Consider the following 27,517-nt stretch of genomic DNA (forward strand, 5'->3'; position numbering starts at 1 on the left):
TGATCTCGCTGACCGCCTGAGGCACGTAAGCGTTGTAGTTGACAAACGAGATCATGCCCGTGTTCAAGCTGAGATGCGTCAGGCCGAGCTGAGGTCGCGTCGGATCCTCGGGTAACAGTCTGTTTTTGTCGCAGACGCCTTGGGTGTGGGCTGCGCGTCGCGGCACGACACGTTGCATTGCCGTTTCGAAGAGAGATCAATCGTCTTTAGACCCCCCCCCCCCCCCCCAAACACACACACACACACAAAACCGGAACACCTGTCTACATCAAAGAAAATTAAAACAACTTGTTCACATTTATTTAGGTTTGTGCAGAGGGCACCAGAAGAAAATAGCGCCTGCGTGTGTCTGTTTTCTCTTCTACGTCCTTGTGCTTTTTACGCTACGAGAAAAACTGCAGAACAAAATGAACACGAAAATATAGTGTAAACGTTAATTAGTACGACTATTACTTATTTGATAATTCATTTATTGAGCTATCCACAACTGAAAACTCCCTCCAGCGCATCAAACAATACTATAGACTTTGCGTTAGATATCCAGAGCCTGAATCAGAACTTTAAGGTATGAAGTGAATCGTATAAAGATGATATGCTGGGCCTTGTGGGATAAGCATTATTCAGTTCTAGACACAACTGAAGTCAGCTAACTCTGTGACGTGTAGTTGTAGGGAACTCTGCAAAGCATAGGTTTCCGTGGACGCATATGGTTCACTGCTGAAATCGTCTACACTGCAATACATTTTTTTTAGCGTGTTCATCTTTTTACCTTTAGGCTGGCTATTACGGAGAAAATGAATTATCATCGGCTTTTGTAGAAGTATGACGTCAGTTGGTAATTATTTTATCTTTTGTCCCTTGCTGACCGCTGTTCTGATATACAATAAAGAAAAGGTTGTTTTATTCTCTCAAAGCAGGGGGATGGAGGGGAGGCTGGTGCATTGCATATATTTTTTTTTCGAGCAGAATATATGCTCCTACACAACATGCAACAAACGGCACAGTGTCTGTTAAATTAGTTTGTTTATGGCGACAATACTGTGAACGCAGCGTCAATTCTTTCCTGTGCACGGAAGCTTTACCTTAGTGAGGAAGCATTAAAGCTTGAGGAAGTTATATATATATTTATTTTTTTATCTTGTGGGGTGATAGGGTGCAGGAGAACTTGTTTTATTGATTACTATATGTTTGCGCTGTATTCTTTGAACGCATATTGAGAAAAATGACGTAGAAAGCGCAGAAGGAAGTACTGAACAACGCTTTGCACTTTGATTTTCAAATTCGTATCACATCTACGTGTTATAATGTCTGTCTCACGTCCAAGAAGTTTATAAAGGAATATAAAATGGCAGTCCTCAGAGCCTTTCTCCTGGTAGTAGATGAAGCTACGAGCAAGCGTATTCTATAGAAAAGGAAGGCCTCACCACAAATAAACGTCGATATTAGCAGCTAAAGCTCATTTTTTTCTGAAGTGAACTTCTTGGTTAAGGACAGCGGTTATTTATTTATTTATTTATTTATTTATTTATTTATTTGTTTATTTAATGTGCACAGCTACATAAAGCATTGAAATGGCGGAGGATGTCTGTCAATATTATTTGTTGCAGGTACGTTTGCAGGTAGAATTTGTTACAAGAACTTCAAGTTTGCACATCATAACTTTGCGGACAAAAAGAAAAAAAAGAAAGAGCGACTGAAGGGAATGTAAATTGACAACATGACAACACGAGAACTTGCATGAACGCGTCAGCCTACAAGTTACCGTTGTTACCAGAAACACAATATGCAAATGGTCATCAAGATTCAAAAGGTCAAACACAGAAATCCAAGCAGGTATGCAATAGGCACCAGTTATGGTTTGTTGGACGCTATTGCTTCGATGTTTATGACAAGATGGCGTCCGCGGGTTCACTTCGATGGCTTCGTTTGCACTCTAGAAGCCACGTTATAAACTCAATTAACGTGAGAACATTGGCTAATGGATTACTTATTCTTGAGGCGCGAATCGCGACAAGGACAAAGTAAAAGCACATAAAAAGATGTCATGCTGCGCTAGCATTGGTAAGGTGCAGTGCTTTGTTTGTTTACTTCTAGCACAGTCAAGCATAGCGATTACTGCGAATCATCTTGCAAGTGACGCATCCCTGAAAAGCCGGACAACTGAGTCCGGCGTCTGAAAAGCCGAAAAGAACGTCGCGTTCTCCTTTTGTGTGCCTTCGCTTTGTCCTCTGTTTGTCCCTGATCACCTCGCTGGCTCACGCAAAGCGCAATGATAGGACAAAACGTGCTTCCAACAAGGCTTTCATCGAGTCGCACGGCAGCGTCCGCTTCGACGGAGACAGAGCTCACTCGACGCGTTTCCCACGTAGGCCAGGCCAAGGACGCCGTCGTCGAAGTCGCGGTATGTCCACGAGTACGCGAGGCAGTAGTCGTCGTAGTTGGCGGACTTGGCCGTCGTCAACAGGTACAAGGCTGGGTCCATTTTATCCAGGCAGTAGGGGTTTTTGTCGCTGGGGCACTTCTTTGTATCGTTGATCTGCGCATGTAGCACTGCCTTTACACGTTGGATAGATAGCCTGCTGCACCTTGCACGCAACAGGGCCGACAGCAGCAGTCTATTGAGGGCCGTTCGACGCTATCTCGGTTGGAAGCAAGAACGTTACGTCAGTGGATCTTTAGGGAAAATTTTTGAGAAAATTAATTCTTGAACAGGAAATGGGGCGTCCACACGAAAGCAGGAGCCGCCTGTACCACGACACCGCGAAAATGCGCGTACAACGTTTTCGAGCCCTTCTAGTCGTACTAACAGCCCAGCCATAAAAAAAAAAAAGCGCTGCCGGGCAGCCGGGCACAAATCACGCTGGCGCACTGCAACTTGACATTTGAATTCCTTTGCCTGCCACTGAGCTGCTGCTGAGCTGTATACGGGACGTGCAAATAATGCTCAAGAAAACGACTTCGTGGCATCCGCTGCCATTGTCTGCACGGCCCCAAGATGGCCTTTACAGTTATGGCAGACTAGTGAGCGATTCTTTTTTTTTTGTTGAATGTCCTGAAGTTGCACACTGGGTAAGGCGGAAAGCCGTAGCTGAAGGCTCCACATGGATTGTTAACACCTGGGTTTCTTTTACATGAACCTGCCGACATTCTTCTAACAAATGGCAACCATATTTTGAGTGCCATAACGTGGAGCTATTCCATTCGGTTTTCGTTCCAATTTCTTAGTTAGCCTTCCGCAATGGGTGCATCGATTTTGGGACCCCGCCCCCTTTGTCTGTCACGAGACGTCACGAAAACCGTGAAAACTCTCCATCTCAAAATGACGGGCACACACCAGTTATACCTGATTAGACCGAGCAAAATAAAGAAAAGAAAGACAACACTTATTCGCGATTAGATGCCTTTGTCATCGTTCATCACTGTCATGTCATCATGTCATCATCATCACTGTGTCTGCTGTTGTCGGGGGACGTTGAGACGAATCCTGGACCTGAATTAAAAATACTTGTACAAGAGTTGTGTGAAGGCCAAAAGGCCATTCAGGCCAACCTAAGCGGCCTAAGCGAGAGTCTTAAGGCGCTGGAAGAGATTGTACAGCTTTTCAAGGACCAAGCGGCAAGTCTTGCTGAGCTAAAAGAGACAAACGATAGGCTGAATTCAGCTTTAGACAAACATGAAGAAAAACTTGCTGACTTAGAAGATAGAATGCGGCGAAACAATCTAATGGTGTTTGGGATATCGGAGAATGGCAATAAAACTTCAGAAGAACTTGAAAAAAAAGTTGTAGAATTATTCAAGAAAAAGCTCGGTTTTAACTTTAAAACTATAAAGCGGATGCACAGAATCGGAAAGCCACATAAGAACAAATCCGCAGAAGAAACCGTGAAGCCTCGTCCAGTAATACTGAAGCTTTATGATTATAGGGAAAAAGAAAAGGTTTTTCAAAACTGCGCAAAATTGAGAGGAAGTGGTATTTTTGTTGGCGACGACTATTCAAAAGAAACACTGAATAAGCGCAGGCTACTCTGGAAGTCTGCCTTGAAAGAAAAAGAAGAAGGTTCACGCGTGCGCTTGAACCGCGACAGGCTTACTGTAGATAACAATGTCTACGTATGGGATTACTCCAAGAACAGCCGTATCAAGATAGGGCAATTTCCGAAAACCAAATTGACACACTCAAAGACTACACCGACAGATAGTAACCACTGAACTGATACCTTCTTCCAGGAAACAGTCTTTCGACTTAGAAACCTTAATGCTCGAAGCCTCACGAATAAAGTCGGCGATAAAGAACATGTGCTAGCCAGTTATGACCCCCATGTAGTTATTGTTAGCGAAACATGGCTGCGACCAGAAATACAAGATAGCGAGTTGTTACCTCCAGGTTTTAAGATAATACGTAATAATAGAAAAACTAGAGGAGGAGGAGTTGCAATAATAATACAGGAAAATATTGAATGTGTAAGGATGAACGGTATCCCATATCACGAGAGCGCTTGGTGCCAAATCAAACTGGGAACTACTTCAGTCATAATAGGAGCAATCTATAGATCCCCTAGCGCATCGATTGAATATTTAGAAGCCATCCAACACTACTTAGAAAAACAGAAGGCGCGAAACCAAAGGATCATAATTGCCGGGGATTTTAACTTGCCAGGGGTTGACTGGAACCCGATCACTATACAGTCACGGGAACGAGCTGACTGCGAAGTGTTGTTCGATATTGCTTTCGCTAACGATTTAACACAGGTAGTACAGGAAAGAACTCGAAAAACGGGAACAGTACAGTCCATACTGGACTCAGTATTTCTTGATGGACGGTTTGAAAGTTATCAGGTAGCAGTTGAAGCTGGCATGTCAGACCATCATCTTGTATTTGTACAAATCAAAACCAAGGTTCCGGCAACAAATCCTAAAGAATGCACTACGCACGTTCCCAATTTTGATAAAGCTGACGACACGAGCATCATTGATTATTTGTCGTTTCATCTAGGCAGTCTGAGCTCTGACGATGACGTCAATGTGTTGTGGGCAAGATTCAAAACCATTATCTTGCAATGCGTAAACTCATTCGTACCAATAAGGAAAAAGAGAGGAAATAAAAGAAACCCCTGGATAACACGAGATATCGTTCGCCTGAAGCGAAAAATAGGAAGACAAAGGAAAGTAAAAAATCGTGGAAAGATATCTAACCTATCAGCACAGCTTCGAATAAAGCTTAGGCAAGCAAAAAAGAAATACTACGAGGAAACCCTTCCTAACTTCATGGTATCTTCTCCGCAAAAGTTTTGGCGCCCACTTGTCGCAAACCACTCAAAGCCAATACAGCATTGTTGTTAACAACGAAATCATAACTGACTGTTCAACAATTGCGTCTTACCGTAACCAGTTCTTCCAGTCTGTCTTTTCAAATGTTTCTAATTCTTCTGCTCCAACTACAGTAACATCATTTTCAGACGTGTCAGATATGTCAGATGTACGAATTAGCCATGAAGGATTACTATCGCTGCTGCTAAATATCAGAGAACATAAACCTGTAGGTCCGGGTGGAATTCCAAATGCCTTTTTGCGAAGATACGCTGAATGGGTTGCTAGATCCTTGCAACAAAAACGGGTCCCAGACGACTGGCTTGTTGCAAAAGTTATCCCGATACACAAGACCGGTGACAAGCAGAAAATGGAAAATTATTGACCAATTTCTTTAACCTGCGTCTGCTGCAAACTCCTCGAACATATAATATCGAAAGCAATATATAAGTACCTAGAAGATAAGAAAGCACTACATTCGAACCAACATGGCTTCCGGCAAAAACTGTCAACTATCACACAGCTGGTTGAAACCATCCACGACTTTTCAAAAGCAATAGATAACGGAAAACAGGTTGATGCAATATGCCTTGATTTCTCAAAAGCTTTCGATAGGGTCCCTCATAATGAACTAATTATCAAATTGAAACAGCTTGGAATAAATAACAATATAGTGGAATGAGTCAGGTCATATCTATCAGGTAGGACGCAGTACGTGGACGTAAAGGGCTACCAGTCCGATCGTTTATTTGTCACTTCAGGCGTTCCTCAAGGGTCTGTCCTTGGACCGATATTATTTCTCGCTTATATTAATGATATTTGTTCAGATATTAATGAAAACGTAACTGCGCGACTGTTCGCCGACGACTGTTTAATTTATCGAGAGATATGTAACCACAAGGATCAAAAAATGCTCAGCGAGGCACTGGCGTCTGTTGAAAAATGGTGTGAAACATGGAGAGTGCAAGTACATAAAGAAAAAAACTGTTCTTTTACGTGTTACAAACAAGGTTCAGCACGTCCTAAATTTTGATTATCAACTAAGTTCCACTGTGCTAACTACCGTTAACAAATGTAAATACTTAGGAGTAAAAATTTCTGAAGACCTCAACTGGACTCAACATATCACTAATATTTGCTCTACCGTTGAAAAAAAGTTATGGTTCTTACGTCGCAAATTAAAACTCGCTCCAGCCCCCGTAAAGCTAACAGCGTATTTAACAATAGTAAGGCCTAAACTGGAATATGCAAGCATCATATGGGACCCCTACCAAAAAGGATTATTTCATAAAATTGAGCGCGTGCAAAGAAGGGCGGCTAGATTTATTCTTTCAAGGTACTCCCGTACTGATTCTGTGACAGAGATGTTGCAAGAACTAAATTTACCCTCCCCCCCTCTTGGAACGCCGTCGCATAGCCAGACTTAAATTCTTGTTTTTGCTTTCTCAAAATTTATTTAACTTTGATGCAGCGCAGTACCTAATTCCGCGACAAGTCCGGAGCCTACGAGGTGACCACCACAGCAACTTTCTAGTATGTCAATCTCGTGTGAATACATACACATACTCTTTTTTCCCTAGAACCATAAGAGATTGGAATGATTTACCGAACGCCATATGTGATTATCAAACTGTAGAACATTTTGAAACCGAAGTTACAGAATATTTTCTAAATGGATCCTCATGATCTAACATTTCTCGTATAAGTTGTAGAATCTAGTATTGTTATATGTATAATGTTGCGATGTATGCGATGTATTATGTATCATGTAAGTTGTATGTAGTACGTGATGCATTTTTCGGCTACACATTGCTGCTTTGTTTCACATAAGGGTTGTTAAGTCAGATTTTGTATTATATTTATGCATAATGGCACGCTGTGATTAAGTATTAGCTATATAGTGCTGCTTTATGTAAGCCGTGATGCGTTTTGTGCCATATTTGTACCCCACCCCTGTAACGGCCCAATCGGCCAACAGTACCTGCAAATAAAATAAATAAATTACTCTTCCGAGATTGGTGAAAATGTTTTCAGATCACGCCTAGTTTGCCTGTCTGTCACACGACGTCAAAAAGCTGTGGAAGCTCGCCAGGTTTATGTGAAGTGTACGCGATAAAGTTGCATTAGTATGCCGAACAAAACTGAACTTTCTTTTTTTGGCATAGCCGGTATAGACTGCTCCGTCCCAAAGGAATATAAGCTGGCTGTTCACTGATCCCTCTGGCGCTGTTGTACTCGGTACTGCCGGTGAGAATTGACTTCATTGCGAATATAGGGGCTTTGCATGGCAGTATAACTTAAATTGAGGACGACGCAACGAGCTATGGAAAGAAGAACGATGGGTGTAACGTTAAGGGATAAGAAAAGAGCAGATTGGGTGAGGGAACATACGCGAGTTAATGACATCTTAGTTGAAATCAACAAAAATAAATGGGGGCATGGGCAGGACATGTAATGAGGAGGGAAGATAAACGATGGTCATTAAGGGTTACGGACTGGATTGTAATCCAGTCCGTAACCCTTAACGACCAGGGAAGGGAAGCGTAGCACGGGGCGGAAGAAGGTTAGGTGGGCGGATGAGATTAAGAAGTTTGCAGGGACAACATGGCCACATTTAGCACATGACCGGGGTAGTTGGAGAAGTATGGGAGAGGCCTTTGCCCTGCAGTAGCCGTAACCAGGATCATGATGATGATGACGACGACGACGTTGCCGAGCCGTTTCGGCACATATACGGCATCGCTCGGCCCTAGAACTTCTTCAATGAGCATCCGTTCTTGTGGCATTTTTAACGGGCCGTTGCACGCCCCGCAATCGGCAAGGTGCCACTGCCAGCTATTTAAGGGTAAGAGGACCAAAAAGAGACCACTCAGCACCACTCTCCTCAACTGGTTACTTACTTTCACTGTGCTAGCTCGGCTCCACCGAAACCTTCTCTTTTTCTGCGCGCTCCTTGTCTCTTGTCAGCCAATTATATAAGAAGAACCTGTCGCGGTAGTCAATCCTAATCGCTTTGTAGCTGAGGGAAAGTCACCTTCTGTAAACGAGAAAGCGTTTGGTCGGGCTGCTGTAACAATTGTACGGGTAATCGACCGTGCTTACGTCGGTGGCTACGTAAATTTGATGTCAGGGGATTGGAATAAAGTCAGAGCGGAATAACTTTACTTCATTCTGCCCCGTACCTTTAACCAAGCACTAGATAACATTGTATGAAAACTCAGTAATATTTGTACGACTCCGCGCGTGTTAGTTCTTACTTTGTTCATTGTATCGTCCTTTGCCTCAAGTTTATATTCGCCGTTATTAGTAATTGGCTAACATTGTATTAGCAGCGAAGCTTTTTGTTCATGCTTTTACCAATCACACATTTCATTGTTTCTTGGTTCTTCATAACCTCAACCCTTTGTAATGTTTTTTTTTTTGCCCTGAGGGTGCATACTAAAAGAAGAAGAAAAAGAACTAGTAAATATAAGTTCTTGCATTTAGCTCTCATCGAAATGGCAGCCATCGTGGCCGGGATTCGAACCCGCAACCCGGTGCTCAGCAGCAGAACGCCACAGCCACTGAGCCACCGGTTCACCCACCTTGATCATGTGCACGTTGAAGGTGACGTCCTCGACGCCGTTGAAGTCTGTGCGCCGGTAGACGTCGGAAGCTCGGGCCACGTGACCCGCGATGAGGGTTGAGAGGCGCTGGCGCGTGTGCACAGGGTCGTTGTCGCGTTCGTTGAACTGCCGGTAGAGCAGGTGGTCAATCTGGACGTACAGCCCGCAGACGCGGTACGTACGCCGCCGGGCAGCGCCACGTGACCCGTCGCCGGCTCCCTCCAGCTTCTCTGCATCGTCGTCGACGTCGTCGGCATCCTCGTTGTAGTAGTCCTCGGTCTGCTCTTGCGCCAGGGGCCGCCGGCCTATCCAGTGGCCCGGGTGGCCGCTGCTGTGGCGCCTTGCCTTTGAATGTCGCGTTTCAATCAATCAATCAATCAATCAATCAATCAATCAATCAATCAATCAATCAATCAATCAATCAATCAATCAATCAATCAATCAATCAATCAATCAATCAATCAATCAATCAATTTTGTCGATAATGTAAGTGCGAGTGAAAAGAACTGATTCCCGTTTTTCAGAATGAAATATTTTTGAGCTACATTCAAAGTTTCTTGCTAGTTCAATTTCCAGGGGCAACTTATTTAAGGTTATTGACCTTCGGGGAGCTCAATTGATTGATTGAGCTGATTTACCGCGATATATTGGACAGATGAGGGCCGCGGAAATGCGCAAGGTGGAGGCCGATTTTTTTTAAGCGAAGTAGTATATAGTTGAGAACCGGCCTATTGTCATACTCAGAACTTGGGGTACACCTTGTCCCTTTCCGCACTTGCGCTGAGCACGTTCCCTTTAAGAGCAAGGATTGATGTCATGCAGCAAGCAGAAAGGCACCCGTTTATTTCTGTGTGCGTCTGATCGTCGGAGAGAGCAAAAGGATGCCGAAAGAAAAAAAAAAGATTACGCCCTACTGTGGAATCGAACGAGCGATACTGACTTTAAGGATATTTAATTCTGCGGTCGCTGTAATTGATGAGCAGCAATTCGAACGACGAGCGCTTTATACTACGAGAAGGGATACACTTTATGAAAACTTGATTGCAGACAATTTGGTGATTATCGTAGTAAACAATCGTAGGAAAAAATTGTTTCGCCATTTAGAGACACATTCTTCCAAAGAGGTCTTTTTGTCCTAACGAGCCGCTGGTGGCCCATAGGGTAATATCGCCTGCATATAACGGATACTCCAGCCCGGGTATGACGTCGAGTGTTTTGGCTAAGCGTATCATGCCGATATTGAAAATAAGGGAGGAGAGTATCGCCCCTTGCGGTGTACCTCTATTGGGCATGGGAAAAGGGTCTGAGAGCGTAGTGCCGATGCCACCACTCACCTATTAGGATCCAACCTAACGCAGAAACACATGATCATCTGCTGCCCGGGTCCCGCAGGACTCGAGGGCAATGAGAGAGCGGACGGCGCAGCTCGTGCTTTTGTCAACCGAGCGGCCGACCACTCTGACAAAACCCTCTTCTTACCACGACACATCCTTGAGCACCAACGGCGCGAGCGAAGAAAGTACAGTCCACCACACCCTGACCTATCCAGGCAGGACTCTTGTGACTGGCGCCGAATACAGGCGCACACATTTCCACACCTTTATTTGAAACATGCCATTCACCCAACGCTGCACAGCGTTCGCTGTCCTTGGTGTGGAGGCCGGCCAACTCTCCGCCACATTACGTGGGATTGCCAGAACAGGCCACCCAAAATTAATACCCCGATAATAACCGGCAAACTTTCCGGAAGGGAGCAGTGGGAGACTTGGCTCGCCAGCGAGGATCGGGAGATGCAACTAGCGCTCCTCGACCAGGCACGGCGAACCGCTCAAGCCTGTGGGGCCCTGGACTAGGGGCTCCAGCCACTCGCTTTCTGCACTTTTTCTTTTGAATAAACGTTTTGATATATATTCCGAAGAGGTCAAACCAAGGATTTAGCGAGTGATAAAGTAACTTTAGCAATCCAGCCTGTACATTAGCCTCTTGGCGCATGGCTTTGCTCTGCGCAATTATGCCTTTATTGTTGGGGGATTTCGAGAGAGTAAAAAAAACAACTATGTTTCAAACAAATTTTCAGCCAGAAATACCATACCGCCTATGCATGACATGCCGTTGGGCCATATACCATACTTTAGGAAGCCACTTTTTTACTGGCGTACTTAGTTACTCGACAACAGGACCCTCTGACAGAAACCATGCTAGATTCAAGCTCGAGGGAGCGAGGGTTTGCCTATAGCCCAATTACCTGACTGGAGCACGATGCTGTGACACTACGCTGGAGAATAAAGTTGGGCCAGTTAAGCCTTATTCTAGGATACACACGTTGAAACTAGTGCTTACTGACATACGAATATAACTAGATGCCTGTGTTGTGCCTTCCTTTCGCTCTGATGTTACAGCTCCTCGCAGCGCTAGACAAGCTGTCTCATTTTAATGCACTCGCACCGATTATTTACCTTTTACTGCGGCCTGCAATCTCGGAGGCCACGCTCCTTATATAGGCCATGCTCAGGCCGAACAATCGAACCAGGAACCAACGCCTGACTAGAAGACGCTAGAATCAACGTTCCAGTTTCTAAACCAGATAACAACCAATGCTCTAGTGCGCCGCTTTGTAAGCTTGGTTGCGTGACTGCACCGGTCAGGCTGCAGTTGCCGAGTTTGATTTTGTGACCAGGGGGTGGGGGGGCCCTATAACGTAAAACTATTCTAATATGTTTCTATTCCAATCTCCTGGCGTCAAATTTGCGTAACCACCTACGAAAGCACCGTGCGGTCACCCGCAGGGTCGTCTGAACAGACGAATCAAACGCTCTCCTCGTTCATAGGAGGTCACTTTTGTTTGCTTGAAAAACGAATAACATTGCCTACACTGAGCGGCTTGTCGTATGTAATTGGCTGACAAGAGGCGAGGAGAACGCTCAAGTGGAGAGGGATTCGATGGGGCCGAGCTACTGCACTGAAAGTCGATAACCGGAGGAAGAGGGTGGTGCCGGCGTCTACGATTGGTAGGCTTTCCCCTACTTAGCTTGCGGTGGCTGGTCGAAAATCGCGGCGGCATGCAACGGAAGCTCAAGAATGACGCTAAAACTGACCCTCAGCAAAGAAGAGTTGGCAGAATGAGGTGGTAAACGTACCAAAAGTGCTCGAAAACGTTACACGGCCACGCAAGAAGTTTTATTATACGCAAATACACTCATGCTCTCCGGCAGGTGCGAGTAGCCAGCGTCTCAGCGATCGGTAGCAGCCATCTTTTATTCCTTTAGGAACGGGCCTGCCTGCGGCTATTCCGAAGAAAATTCAGTTTTGTTCGGCATATTAATACATCTTTATCGCGTACACGTCACTTTTACGCGGTGAGTTCTTGCGGTTTTGTGACGTCGCGTGACAGGCAGGTGAAGCGGGTGCAGCCCGAAAACTTTTTACCAATAGCCGAGGGCTAATGGCGAAAAGGGGTCGAATAAGAAATAACTGTTTTTCTTTTTTCTGTCAAATCATGCATAATCAGCGTGTACACATCAGATGGGGAGGTATCGCGGTTTTCGTGACGTCGCGTGACAAACAGGCGAATTGGGGGTGGTCGAAAAAAGTTTTTGACTAATCGTGGAGGGCTGATAGCAGAATTGGAATAGAAAAGTTTGGAATAGTTTTACGTTAGAGCGCCCCAGGACGACTCTTACTTCCTCTACCAGTTTTCTTTGCGAGAAGCCCATGCTGGCTTGGGATGAATCAGGAGGATAGTACGGAAAGTTTGATAAAGTGGCTGTGCTTCCCATTCAAACAGTATCAGGCACAAACGGTACCGGCAAATGGCAGGAAATTCTAAAACAAACTGCACTTGAGGCAGCAAGTGCAAAATATATATGCATGACATGGTGACAAGACGGAATAAATGATGCCTTCAAGCGGCTAATCAAACTCATTTCCAATGATTGAGGTCTCTGTGGCACAACAGACATAAATTGCTAATTCCTATGTTGCCGTTAAATACCATAAAACACTATTTCAATGACAGCGAAAATAGAAAAATTCGTGTTTGTTATTTTTCTCTATTTTGGAAATTTGTACTTATAGCCATAATGCAAAGGTATATTCAAAAGCACACGTAAATAGATGAAGGGGTACTAAGGCCTGTTTAATGTCATATATTGCAAAACAGATTTTTTTTTGGTTTTAGCACTCTTGCATAAGGTTTATCATTTGAATGCCATACTCTACACGCTGGCATGTATGTGGGACATTAATTTGCTCATAGGGAAAAAACAAAGAATAAAGATGTCAGCGAAATCGACACTGGTATTCAGCGCGTCTTCTAGTGATGTCAGCAAAAATTTGTCCACAAGGCAAAAATAGAAAAATGAGGGAGCTTCCTAATACACACTAGTAAGGTGGCGCCTGACGCAATTCAGTACGCTTCAAGTTACATTTAGTACCAGAAAGAAGCAGGTGGCGCTCGACAAAGTAGTCTTGCAGGTGGTCTTGAAACTAGCCTTTACGAAAACTCTAAACATCGGAGTTGAATACGCAACAAGCACATTCCCAGGGAAGTTTTATGTGCCTTTGTCGTTCTCAGAGTGAACCAAATGCACAACAGCGGCCTTTCCTGCTTCCATAGGTGGGTAGAAGGTTGGGTTGAGATGCGAATATGCCATAAAATGAAAGAAACGTAGGAATTATGTTAGAATGATGGAATCTGTTGGCGTTACGGCGCATAACTCGTGATGGAGCAGGTCGCTTCCAGGCGCGACGAAAGCCCAAGCTGTGCCGAGTTTCTCGCAGCGCACGAATTGCTTTCAGAACTGAAGCACACAGGTAAAAGAGCGTTTGACTGTGTTCCTAAAGTCGCTCATGCGCTGCGCAAAACAACACCTCTCAGCCAAGCTTCCGCTACTGTGCTAGGCCCAGCATAGCTCACGAACGTTGAATTGCGATGAATGCTGAAGGGCGGTTAGTTGCAGGAATTACGTGACGCGTTCATCACTTTCGCAGGACAGGATGAACTCAATGTAATCGACCGATTTTATTCATTTAGCCATGCCTTGAGTGCTGGGAAAGAGGGCTTGCTCGTAAACAGGCCGGCACACAAATCGATGTCGTGAACCGAGGCCATCACTTCCAGTAGGCACTTCGCAGTTGGCCTCACACGGCGAAGACGTGTACTGTTACGAACAGGACCCACGGAGGCGGGGTTCACAGCGAGGTCACCGACACGCATTGCAGCGACGTGCGTTGAAGAGACAAATTTTGTAAGGAGAAAGATGGCCAAGGAGGTTGAACGAGCAAGCACTTCGCCAGAGACATAACACGAACTTCTCCTATCGTAGTTCCATGTCTCACCAGTCCTAGCTCAATAAATGCGGGCAGTACCACCTATCTTGCGCGCCTTCGATGAAACAGTTTGCAGAAAAGTAAAGGTATACCCATTATTTAGATGTTCCGTGAAGGTGACATCAAGCTACCGCCCAGTCAAGTTTTCCAGAGTCGAAAGAGAAAATTTTTGCTCAGCAGTCTTACATTAGTCATTATAATATTTACTGAGCAATGTCTGACTGTTTCCCGATGGTTCTCCCCCGATGGTACAAGTTTCCGTCAAAACGCTCCGTTGAACCGGTCCACGGTGGCAGACACACTACCATATTCCCGTAGCACAGAACGACACTCACTCCGAGTATAGCCCACAGAGACCCCTTAGCACCCTATAAAAAAGAACCGTAAATGCCTGCGTAACAGTGCTGAAGTCGAACACATCTTAAGTAATTCATACCTTTACGACGGGTTTCTGCGCCTGCGCCGAGGCGGTGGCTAGCTGCTGCATCCAACGCGCCGTCTCGCCGCGGACGCCGCACCATCCTTCGTGGGGAACGCTCGCGTCCTCAGCGGCGTACATCACCGAGTGGAAGGGCGTGCGTCGGGCGAAGAACTTGTGCGCCCCTTCGACGTAGAAGCGGCCCCAGCGGGACTGGATGGACCCTTCGAACACGCCGTTGTGCAGGCCACCGAATACCCGGCTTGAGGGATCGCCTGCGAGTCAAATAAGCGTCGCGATTGCGTTTCTTAAACAGCATTCATATTTTTTCGTGAGTGCCTAGGCGACTTTTATATTAACCAGTGTTTACACGAAATAGTGTTCTTGCGCCGCGAAATACGTCAATAATGCGCCGCCACGGCGGAAAGAAAGAAAAAAGATCTAGCAGGGAGCGTCACATCTTGAAGCCTATAGCCGGGTGAAGTAAATAAGATGAATTATGGGAAGATCAACCAAGCACGCGATGCCAAGAGGTGTTTTATAGCTTCTGGTCACACCGCGTGGGCGGAGATGGGTTACTCGTCTGTTCGTGTGCTGCGTCACTCGTGCGGCCGCTCGGTAGTTTTAACCCACAGCTAATCGTGTGGACGCTTTAGAGCTAGCGTTCACTTTGCAAGGGCAACAAGGTTTCGAAGTACCGACGCTGAAAAGTAAAGCCATCAAATGCGGGCAGTGGTCAAGCGAGTAACAATTGCGCAGGTGAAACGAAAGGGATTTTTGTTTTTCTTGAATAAATTGGGTATCCGGCAACAAGAAGTTGCTTAAGAGTTCTTTTTTCGAGTGGTTGAAAGCCAACCAGCTTGAATCAAAACATCTCCAAAACGAAGTGCGTAAATTTGAAGCTAAAAGTAAACAAATTTCGAACAATTTCACACTCACTTTTCAACACATCTTTTTAGCTCGACAAAGCGCAACTAACGGTTAGGCGTAATTTTTAACAAACTTCATGTAGAATGAGCATTCAGATTACATATGACTCAAATTATTACAAGATATGGACGTGATAAGTAGAACTGAAACATCCCTACCAGTAAAACATCAACTACAAATATAATCAATATTAGTGAAGTTCGAATAGCGAAATTTTGCAATCAAGTCGACAAATATTAAAAAAAAACTTCAGATACCCAATATTTCAAATGTTATACGTTTTTTTTTCATTTGGACTGCAGTGATTTGAATATTGTATACGGCGTCATTCTATCATTTGGCATTGCGGCTGGCAGCGAGGTTGTCACAACAAATACCACAGACTATGCGAATCATGTTCAAAATTTAAAATATTCGGGCACCGTTACTCATTAGCGCGCTCTCACATCTGCTACGCGATATTGGTGTGGGGTACAAATACTTTGATCAACGAAGTGAACTTACGCTGCAGGAAAGGACAGTTCGAACAGTAGGTCATTTTTTCTTTCAATACTAGCATAGCAGCCGCCTTCGCCAAATTGACTTTACTGACCACAGAACAAATGTGCGACAGAAATTTAACCATTTGTGTCATACACATCATACGGCAGAATGAACTTGGAAAATATGTACCTGGAAGTGCCTGCATGATATAACCTAAGTGGAGTGAATTTTAACATATCAATATCTCGCTAGACTTAAGGTTATATAAGTTAAACTAAGGCATTCCGTGCATTCTCAATTCCTATACCGAATGACGTCTGTTCGCAACAATAAGATTCTGTAAGAAAGTTTGTGCGGGTCGTGCATAGACCGCGCTAATATAAAAATAACTTTTTTCTTTTTTGCTGCGGTGTACTGGTGTACTGTCCCCATGTATTTCTATCTGATTATCTTAACATTAAATTTTTAGTTTCGTGCATTCTGCAGTTTTTATACTCGTATATTCCTTACGCTCAGAAACACCTTGTTTTTTTCCTATTTCATGTATGCAAAGCTAAAGTGTTCATGCGCACTTTTCCCTTGACGCAATTTGATTTAATCTAATACATAAACTAGAAAAGAAATTGGTGGCCAGAGTAGACGACATAAAATGCTTTACCGACTACTTCGCCGCTGTAGATGTGATCGATGTTAGGTTTCACTCGGCCGAGCTTGGCAGTTTCGACGACGAGGTCCTTGTTAAATACGGAGGTGTCTGGCTTCAGCTTCAGGTGGAACAACCTGTGAAGAAAAACTTCCTGGTCAAAGACTGAGAATGTTGCAGCAATGAACTTCACAGACGATTAACTGCTACTGCCAGATTTAGCAATGCAAACGTATTTGCTTAAGAGCTTACGTACCAAATTCAAATTCAATGAAAATGGGGGGGGGGGATGCTAATGCGTGGCGAAACTTTTAGGCTGCTGCCCTAATGAAAGACGTTGAAAATAATTACTGAATATTGTTGGCATTTTAGTTTTCTTACGTAGTCTTCTCCACTAATGGTGCTAAGAAAGAGCATAGACCGTACAAACTTTATATTCGCCATCAAATTTCCTCTTTTGGGATGAAACAAAGCTACTCAGCTCAACAAAACAACCCATAACTGCGAGCTGTCTCTTATACAGCAATGAATTCTTGCCTCAAGGATCCACCCCAATGTGTTTCTTAAACTAGACATCGCAGTAGGCTAACGAATAGTCGATAAACACCCTGATCTTTTCTGCGCACTGAGTCTAAGTATATAAAATTGTGAAAGTGACCTGTTTATGAACCTTTTTTCACGTTGTGTGACGAGCTGCCGTCATACACGCACTGAGAGAAAATAAACCAAAAAAGGATGTCCAGTGCTGCAGTTCCTCTGCATCTACTTGCTAGAGAGGACACGGATTCCATGATAATAAGTAGGATTTTCGTTCTTTTCAAGTTCCTCATGGAAGAAGAAGTTGTTCTATGCGTGTCCTATATGATACACCATTTGGTAAGGGGTCAAATTTGCTCGCTACGTATAGTTCTCAAAATAGCTAAAAGGCTTGCCGGACATCTGCCTGACGGCCGCGGTTGTACAGGAGTACGACGTACAAGCGTGACAGCTTCGACGAGTTGATTCATGTTTACAGCGAAGCACTCGCTCTCTCTTCTCTTCTTGTTCTTTACAAGCGCACGAAGGAGCCGTATGTTCTGACTCACTTTCAATGCACGTCAATTGGCTAAACTGAAGCAGTTGTGTTACAGACCTCCTAATGAACTTAATTTTTACGTCGAACGTCCTTCACGCGTATTATTAAGCACATCGCTTCTCTGAAGCACGTCCTGTGAGTATTGCTTAACGCAACCGAAATTTCAATTTAACTTCGAACCACGATGCTCCCCAACTGCTTACGCGATGGATGAAATTTCCGGTTCCTCTAAATTTTTACAAACGTTGTGTGAGGCCAAGTAAAACTTCGTTCGCATCAGTCACATTTCTCGTTTTAAGAACGACAAGTTCTGTCTATATTGATGCGACAATTTTTCCAAGGAGATTGTTTTTGCACTTCACATGCATTTGATATCCAGTCTTTACGAGCGAAAGCGCCCGCTAAACTAATAACGAGGTACATAGGAGGACGCCGACACGCGCGTGTCCGCGCTTAATTGTACCCGTCCTTCTTAAGCCCAACGCGCTGGTGAGCTGTGCACGCACAGTTCACCAATTGTGAACCAAGTAGCCTTTCAGCTAACTGGCTCACAGAGATGCTCCAAGCAGGAATAAAACAGAGCCATTTCGAAGCCAGAAGGACGAAGTTTAGGCAAATCCACGCTACTAACCATCGTTCTCAAGCTTACTGAACCTCCATGCTCAGAACGCCCACAGACACTACAGTCAGAGTTCACTGCAGCGATTTTCGTGGGAAACTCTATATATGGTACTACGGTACTGACATATCAGCCAGGCGGGATGTGTTGCTTGAATCGGTCGTGCACGCCAGTGCGCGAACGACATTATGCATGTGTGCTTGCGCGCCATGCTGTGAACGTGCATTCTGGGCCTTGCCTGCTGAAACCCTGGAAACGGACGTAGACGTGCTCGGGCTGCTGCTGCTGCTGCGGGCGGCTGGCGCCCAGCGATCGCCTGACGCGCACGTGTCCTCGGTGCACGGGTCGCGGCTCGTACGACAAGGGCTCGAAGTGGCGCACGAAGCGGTTCAGACGGCGGGCTGCACACGTGTGTGTGTACGTCCAATGAGCAACAACGACATAAAATCGAATCCTGCGGTATGCAGTTCCAAACCAAGATGCGAACCAAGAAGGCTCGGCGTCGCGCACACGTTTCATTCAAACAGACCTACAATATATAGGCGGTGGTTGTATGGGAAGGGGTGAAAAAAAAAAGGGGCAACAAAATGCCTACACATGCGCCCAAATCAGAACCCCGATCACCAAATTGCACACCGCTTAGCACTCACGCGTATTACATTCTTCAACAACACGGTAATAAAACAAAGGAAAAAAAAGCGCCGATGAATTGTTACACCTGTAAACAATAACACAAAATAAATAGGCAGCATTTCGCAAAGTGATCTAATAAATAAAATTACGAGAGTCACAACAATAGTTTCCTATACATGCCCTAGTGAGGAGCTCCGGCTTATTTTGACCGCCTGGGATTCTTGAACGCGTGCATCCAAAAGCCCGGTATGCACAACCGTTTTGTGCATTTCGCCCCCAAACGGTATGCGATCGCCTCCGCGGCCGGAAACCGAACCGACTATTTCTTGCTAAGCCGCACAAGGCCACAGCCACTGAGCCAACATCGGCGTGCCTGTGAGCCCGAATACGCTCTGCAGCAGCGGTTCCTTGTGACGTGTGGATCCAAATCTGATAACAACTCGAGTTGACGAAGGGTCCAATTATATTAAGGCTACGGACATCTAAAAGAGAGGGAGGCGGGAGTGATTTCCTCCACGAGGGTCAATTAATTAAATAAACAATTGTTACGTAGAAGGTGTTGCGGGGATTGAGACGAACAACACGAACGCTATTCTTGATGATGGCGGACCGGAGAAGAACGTGCGGGCGGCGCACTTCAGCGTCTTCCACAGAGAGGAGGCCTACGGCGCGAAAGTTTGTATTCTTGGGTTACTATCAACTAGGCTGTCAGACGATCTCATAGACAGGCAAGGCGGAAAGCTTCTATCGGATTTATTCGCGAAAAAAAGAAAATAACCGCTATATGAAAATAGGTGCTAATATGTACCAATTGAGCCAGCTAATCAAGTTATTTCTTATCACACAGTTCGCTCAACTGCACAATTATGAGTAAGCGGTGACAGCGAGCTTCAGATAGGCGATCTTGGCATTTTCATGGACCTTGCATGAAACTCGTGCTCTGAAGCTCCAGAACAGAGTCCCCAGCAATGGATCCTCATCTTCCTCTGTGCCTCCTTATGGCACAAAGGTTGTCCTCTCATGTGGTGCCTGACAACCACGCAACGCTCATAACTTTTGTGGAGAAGATCAATTTGTGTATCCGAGAGAAAGCTTTGACGTTGACAGCAGATTCAAAAAGAACAAAAAAAATGAAAAAAAAATGTGTTGTTCTTCCACTCGGTGAAGACAGATGACCAGTGAAGCTGTAGCACTGTAACCAGTGCTACAGTAAACTGTAACCAAGTAACCCTGTGTGATGTACTACAGCTTCACTGGTCATCTGTCTTCACCGAGTGGAAGAACAACACATTTTTTTTCATTTTCCTCGTTTAACTGTGTGCTGGCGTGTTCATTAGTTCGCTTTAATATCAATAAATAATAATTTTGTTCCATGCGTCTACTTTGCCTGCTCGTAAGGGGCTGCTCACGCACCCTTCAACGAAGCAACATGCTTCAACTTCTTGAAGCAGCCCACTATAGCTCTGGGCCTTGCGCAGTGCACTTGTAAACTCCAGGCAGCACACCGGAGCAGCAAAGGTATTTGAGTATTCTGCAGTTTCGCTCACGACACCAAACTTTCATCATTCACTGCGTTAGAATAAGCAAAGCAAGTCGTTCGTACAGACTTGGTAAATTCGGCGCGCCGAAAGTACTGAACTTATAATTGTTAATCGTGGTTCAACAAAGGCAGCTTGTGCAAGGGCTTCTCACTCCAGGGGCAGACACCTGAATTCTTTCTCGCGCAGCAGACGAGCCGGTAGCACTCGTCATTCCCAAGCAGTCTCCCTCTTATAGGCCAACTACAATAGAATTATTTCACCGCGTAAGGAGCTTAATTTCCGATAGTGTTGATCTAAAGGATCTTTCGAGCAAAATCTGAAGTGTGAAATACGACTGCATGCGTCACAAGAAGAGGTCGAGAAAATAGCCGTTCTTAATACCTAAACTGAAAAAAAAAAGCCGCTATCCATCGGCGAAAGTCACGCATGACAACAAACGTATGCGTCCTAAGCGTGACCTCCGAGATCATGAGATGCCTGAAGCTGCCAGCGGTGCGCTGAAAAAAAGCTCAGAGGTGACGTCTGAGGACCTGCCTCACATGCGCTAACCACCAGATGCACGCGTCGTCTGCTTAGATGCAACTTGAAATCTTCAAATATGAAACTTGGGCAATTATCGTCGCCGCTGCTTTGCCAAGGTTGCTTCATTATTATGTTCTACTCAGTTACAACCAATTTAGGCTAGGTGGAGTTCATCGCAATTGGCCTTTAGCTACAAACTGGCTTAGCCACTGCTTAACTACGGAGATTTGACTACAAACACGCGTATTAAGATGCCATGACCAATAGCCTGAAAGAAAAAGACCACCGACAAAATTAAGGTAACCAAGTAGCAGATATTCCTGTAAGTCTTACATACCTCCGACAGCCGTCTGGGAGATGTAGCAGCAGAAGACAAGCAGAAGCAACGAATGGCGCAAGCACGTCATCTTGTAAACGCGCATCGCGAGCAGGACAATCCGAACAGGGGTTGCGGCTTCGGACGTTGCGCGCGACACGCGCTTGCGCGAGCCACACGATCAAACGACTTCTTTTTCTTTCTTTCGTATCCCTTCCTTCTAAGGAACGGCGAGAGATACACTGGCATAAAGGAAATGCGCGGGTGGTCCGCTGCGCGATAATCGTGTATCTCAGGACCCTCAATAAAGTTTTTCCATCCACCCATCTTCAAAGGAAATGTGGAAAGGTGGGCCACTGCTGTGGCTTTATGTAGAAAAAAAATATCACGGAAGATTCTCGCTTGGCAATTCTTTCGAATCGTGAACTCATGAAGTTTATACAGTTCCCTTGAAACTAGGAGTGCCGCCCTTTAAAAGATAAACAACTGCAAAGAATCTCGCTCGCGCGAGATACTTTGGAGTTGTTCGAGGTGCGACATATTATTGTTTTGTGCTTGCACATGAATTTTCACCCTATTTAACGCTCGTTTATTGCGTGCTGTGCTAGCAGCGATGATGGGACGCAATGAAACTGGCATAAGGAGATTATTTTTGCACTTTTTCGGCAGAGTAACTGCGCACTTGTTTTGACGCTTCGGGTTGACTGGCTGCTTCCAGTTAGAAGCCTTTTGAGGCTCGTTACGTGGACAAATTCCATTTAGTGTCGAGTAAAGCACACAGATCACATCTCTGTGTCTCGCCAAGAATGTATACGTAATGCAAGGGATGTTCCTATATCTGCCAGATATTTATTTGAGTGTTATGTCGTCGACGACCAGTGTAGGCCTGCAGGCAAGAACACTATGCGGCTTGCACAGATCAAGTCGCTTCGCGGGTTATTTCTATTGCATTGATCGGATTCTTGATTTAGTTATCCACAGACACTTGCCCGGCGCGAAATGGCTGCGATGAAGTGAAAGTTTAGCCGGTACACTCGAAAGGCGGTGCGTTTGCTTGTGTGAAACACTAAGTAGCACCTACTGATTCGAGAACTCGATGTGTTTGCGCTGCTGGAAAGTGCGTACGTGTCTACCTGTCTGTAACCAATTGACCGCCATGTGTCGAGCTTGCGCAAGCTGATAATTTATTCATGTTAGCACCGCGCGATGATGGGACCTAAGGCACGTGACATGTTAGCCTGAATAACGCGAGCGTCATGTATAAATGTGCGTAATCACCACGGAGCATCTAAACTATTCTCGTCTTTTCGACATGACGCTGTCGTCTCTGCATGCAGTGAAAGAGATCCTACGCCTTTATGACAGACTGGCTCCCCTGGCTCTCAAGTCTCAAACATTACAGTGAAACCTGCCGATCATTTGTAAATAAACCGTTTCCAAGGAAGAGAGGTACACACAGAAATGGTTTGCATCAATGATCGCAGTACAAATGTTGGCCTTTTGCGCTGCAACGCCAGTGTAAAACCCGGTAATTCGTGCTCCCTCTTGCGAAATATACTTGCAGCGCCTAACAAAAGCAAGAGCTGACAAATCTACGAAATCTCAGTAGTACAGTAATACCACGTGCTACGCTTTTAGCACGATATATGACCCCAGCACACAGCCTACGTACTCACTCCATAGCTTCATACACTTGTTGAAAATAGCGCAATCATGAAAAAAAAAATCTGAACGAGCACAGAGAATAGCATCCGTGCATAAGCTTACCCATACCTGAGCTCTGTACTTCGTGAACAAAGAAAAAAGCTCGGTTCGTGCAGTTCTGCACCTTCAGTAGCCTTAAAACCAATCCCTAACATAAACAAAGCAATAACAGAGCTCTTCAATGACGAAACTTAGCAAAAACAGGTCAAATACCATGCGAATGCTTTGCCGCCGCAATTCGACGGCCAACTGTCATAATGGCGACCGCGCCGAGACGCGGAAGAGAAGAAAAAAAAAAAGAGAAACAAGGGGTGCGTAGAATACTGCACGATGGTGCTCAAACGATTGGGAGACGCAGACTTCTCCTGCCTCCACTCATGCTCCTCTCAGCAGCAGCGACGGCAAGATAAAAGTATGTCGCTACATTTAGCTTTACTTACGGAGCTTAGCGCCGTCGTCTGTTCACCGATGACACCATCGATGAGGCATGCGGCAAGCGCGTCCTTTTATACCATATATGGAAACCAAGCTGAGCGGAGTTCTGTGACGGCTGCTGTAAATCGCACCCACGCGTCACCCACGCGTAACCCACGCTCTGCGTCTCGCGATCTCCCCGATTAGCGAGGAAGTCACGCCACCCTTCGCTCCGTTTGCAATGTGACTGCAAATGGAGCAACGAAATGCATTGGTGTACTAGTTTCTTTCGTGCTCGAATACATAAAATTGTGTTTTCTTAATGTAAGTAACTGGAACGCCAATGGATTTCGTCGGGCAATCTGAAAATATAACATCTCGAAACTGGTGCAGTCCTCAGAGTTCATTCCAAGGAGACACGCCCTGCGAATTCGCCGGCTATGATTCGTAGGTTGAAATATGTGCCTATAATCATTAATTAAACAATTAATTAGCGTGATTATGTTAAGTATTTAATTAGGCATTTTGATTTCTCGCAGAGTGGCCGCCTCATCGAGTAATTTAGATCAAGGGTTAGAATTTCGCTATCTGCTACAGGCAATTTCTAAAAATTTGGTGCAGCTAAGAAAAAAAAATAACCCCGGGATGTGTCACCGGCCATTGAACTTTAGGACACTCTTAAAGAACACGAGCTTCGCAAGAGCAGCTGCGCCATGTTGTGATAGAGTAACGGATTAGCAATAGATGAGTGGTAAAGATACTTCCCAGTACTGTATGCCTGGCCACAACCATTTAGAGTGTAGCACACTACTGCGTGCCACAGTGGTCCAGTCACAAAGTACGAGGACACGCCCATGCAGCACGCTGACGGTGCGCGAGTCGCGCAGCTGGCGAAATCAGGCTTCCGCCTGATTGAGCGGTATCGGCTAAAATATAATTCGTGCGCATCAAGCACCAGCGTCTGTCTGGTTTTCCTTCTACCACTTCTGCACGACTTTCTGCATGCAGAAAGAAGTGCTCGTGGGCCTAACGCATCACGACATTAGGGGAATACGCAAGCACTGGCCTCCAGGGTGCGGACACGTTACTAAGGAACGATACTTTTCTTTTTTCTTTTTCAGGAAGCAAAGATTCATCGCCAACTTTTTCGTGAACCTGAACAGTTTCGTGGCGAGCAGTTTTTCGTTACCGCTTGCTTTCTTCAGGAAATGTGCCGGTCAACGTCAAGCGTACGCCACGCTTGTTGCCCATCCGTATTGCTCTTAAAAAAAGAGAGAGAGAGAGAGAGACAGAAAGGATGCAGCGTGCACCTGAGCACCGCTGGCAGTGCCTGCTGCGGCGGATCGATCAAACGCTGTGCTAGGCCAGATAAGCGAGGCGAGGCCTGCGGTGTGACCGCCGCAGGGAGCGTGTTGAAATATATGGCGGCTGGCCAACGCGCGAGCGCCGATGTGTCCACTCTGCAGCTGATAGCGTTGTTCCGCCGGCGGTGAGAAACGAACGGACACTTTTCCGAGCATACAGGGGAATCGCGGAACGGTCGCTGATGGCCGTTCGTCGCGTCGTTTCTACAGGTGTGCGTGGCTGACGGCATCGAACTGTGCTTTGTGTGCATCTAGATTTTGTAGCGCTGTGGTGCCAGATATGCCTAATATTAGGGAAGAGAGCTCGCTCAGACGGTTTCACTTTCTTGTGCGGTAAACGTTTGGTACCTGAAAGGCAGATTATACCAGCGCCGACAGATCGGCGAGCAGCGTAGGACTTTTCACCGATCCATTTTCATCCCTCCGCCTGCGGTTGATAGGTGGAACCGATCAATTCAAAGGGGATTTTTCTCCGTCCTGCGCTACTTAGGCTCCTCTCCTAAAAGGGAAAAGACGTGCTGCGCTCTGTAAAGGGTTCGTACCTTCACCGCCTATACTTGTGCGGGCGCAGCGATGGGAGGTGTTGTGTGTTAGTGCGCACACACACACACACACACACACACACACAAACACACACACACACACACACACACACACACACACACACACACACACACACACACACACACACACACACACACACACACACACACACACACACACACACACACACACACACACACACACACACACACACACACACACACACACACACACACACACACACACACACACACACACTCTCTCTCTCTCTCTCTCTCTCTCTCTCTCTCTCTCTGTCGCTCTCCTGGCATTCAAGGCATGCGGCGGCGTCTCATAGAAATTGTGTCTTGCATAACCACCCGACGTTTCTGCGTGGAAGTTTAAACCACCGTGCATTTCCGAGCATCAGTAACGCTGTTTTCCGCCAGTAAATACATTTGAATTGTGCAATAATTCAGATTATTATTCCCTACATCAGTGATATTTTTTTTCCTTTCCTAGGGGATAACTACCGACAGTTGTAGCATGTGAGCTTTACACCCCGCAATAGACTTTGCCTTCTGACAAAAGTCCCCTCTGTACAGTTTCCAGTGTTTGCATATTCGCACCCGGAAGCTTAATCAGACATATCGCAACGTGGAGGTAACCATCTCCCTTGCTTGCGGCACTCAACGCAGCCCCGCAATTTGCAACGTATGAATTACGCATCAAAACGCGTCCATGACGCAAGCGCTGTCGCCGCGCGCACGCACGCACGCGCCGCCCCTATAGACTACTGCCACCCACGGTTTAACCTCGGTTAAGCGTCTGCAGTGGACTGGGGCAGAATAGAGCTGCCGCTATAGTACAAACAGCTCACATATTAGCAAAGGGGTCACAGAGGCTTCATTAACGCGAGCCCGTCCATGCAATTTGCGGAAGAGGCGTGTTTTTTTTTTTGCACTACAGCTGCACGCTGGTGGCATGGTTTGTCGGTATAGTACTCTCACTTTATAAACAAGCGATGCTTCTAACGCTCACACTTTCGCCGCAGAGGCCCTAATATGGGTCGACCTCGCTGGGCGTCATTACCACCGTGTTCGTCCCCTCTTCCGCCCTAGTGCGTAACCTGCATACAGATCAGGAACCGCTTATCTCCTTACGTAAATAGTTCAGCCTAATTAAACAGAGATAGTCGAGAACTAATGAAAAAAAGAAGGATGTGGGGATCTGAGCAATTGCTACGGCTGGACAAGGATTGCTAAGCTGGTTGCATGGAATGCATAACAGCCCTGGGACAGCTCGAGCAAAAGGCTCATTCACAATGGGGTGTTGTGCATGTATACGCATAGTGGTACCAAGGTATTAGACAATTAATCCTATGACTCTAGCAACAGTCATTTTCTTGGCCGCGTACGTAACATAGCACAATGCACCATTCTAGCGGACTGTTCATGAAATGAAGGTGCCGCGGTACTTGGTGATGTTCATCGTCTGTGTATCAATACATTTTTTTTCTGAACACAGACACTGAAGGAACGTCTGTCTGGCTGAGCCTCGCTGTTTGGAAATGCATACATAGTAGTTGGTTCTGTCTATATTATCCAGACCGCATATTTTAGCAATATCTCGCTTAACATGTAAGCAATATATCAGGGAAAGCGAGAAAGGCTGTACTTAATCAAAAAAGGGGGAAAAGAGAGTTCTTTGTTAATGTAATTCCAGTTTCTAGTTACTATATTAGGCATTTTGTTAATTATTTCTTATTATTGAAATATATATTTAACTATTGTACTTCGGTATGGAAGGAAAATCTATTTCCGGCAGAACATGTTACAAGCAACTATTCGTTTTTAGTGCATGTAAGCTCTAATGAAAATACAATTTAAGGCTGTCGTGTATCCTATACCTCCTTTGCCTTTTTGCCTGCCTGCGTCGTCGAGACACGGTGACAACATACGTTCTGTCAAGGCTCACGTTACGGAACAGCACTTAATTAAGTCAAGGGGCGATGGAGCCTGCGGTAATTTCTTTAACGAAGGAAAGAAGGCACGCGTTCTTCCCCTTTTACTACGCACGCATTAATTGCAGTG

The 27,517-nt window shown here is 45.5% G+C and overlaps 2 protein-coding genes across 2 annotated transcripts in view; both read right to left on the minus strand.

Annotated features, from left to right (window-relative positions):
• The window catches only part of LOC142583620 (disintegrin and metalloproteinase domain-containing protein 10-like), a 26,068-nt gene extending 25,890 nt beyond the window's left edge, over positions 1–178 (minus strand). The window contains exon 1 of the mRNA XM_075694111.1: positions 1–178. This exon is cut by the window's left edge and continues 38 nt beyond it. Within this exon, the coding sequence (XP_075550226.1) occupies positions 1–178 (178 nt within the window).
• A 1,972-nt stretch (positions 179–2,150) lies between these two features.
• LOC142583621 (disintegrin and metalloproteinase domain-containing protein 10-like) overlaps positions 2,151–27,517 on the minus strand; it is a 38,653-nt gene continuing 13,286 nt past the window's right edge. Inside the window, exons 3-7 of the mRNA XM_075694112.1 lie at positions 18,647–18,809; positions 16,730–16,851; positions 14,677–14,933; positions 8,892–9,257; positions 2,151–2,536 (exon numbers count right to left, since the gene is read on the minus strand). Of these exons, the coding sequence (XP_075550227.1) occupies positions 2,303–2,536; positions 8,892–9,257; positions 14,677–14,933; positions 16,730–16,851; positions 18,647–18,809 (1,142 nt within the window). The 3' untranslated portion in view covers positions 2,151–2,302. The remainder of the gene's footprint in view (positions 2,537–8,891; positions 9,258–14,676; positions 14,934–16,729; positions 16,852–18,646; positions 18,810–27,517) is intronic.

This window comes from Dermacentor variabilis, chromosome 5, assembly GCF_050947875.1.
Source record: "Dermacentor variabilis isolate Ectoservices chromosome 5, ASM5094787v1, whole genome shotgun sequence".
Taxonomy (NCBI): Eukaryota; Metazoa; Arthropoda; class Arachnida; order Ixodida; family Ixodidae; genus Dermacentor; species Dermacentor variabilis.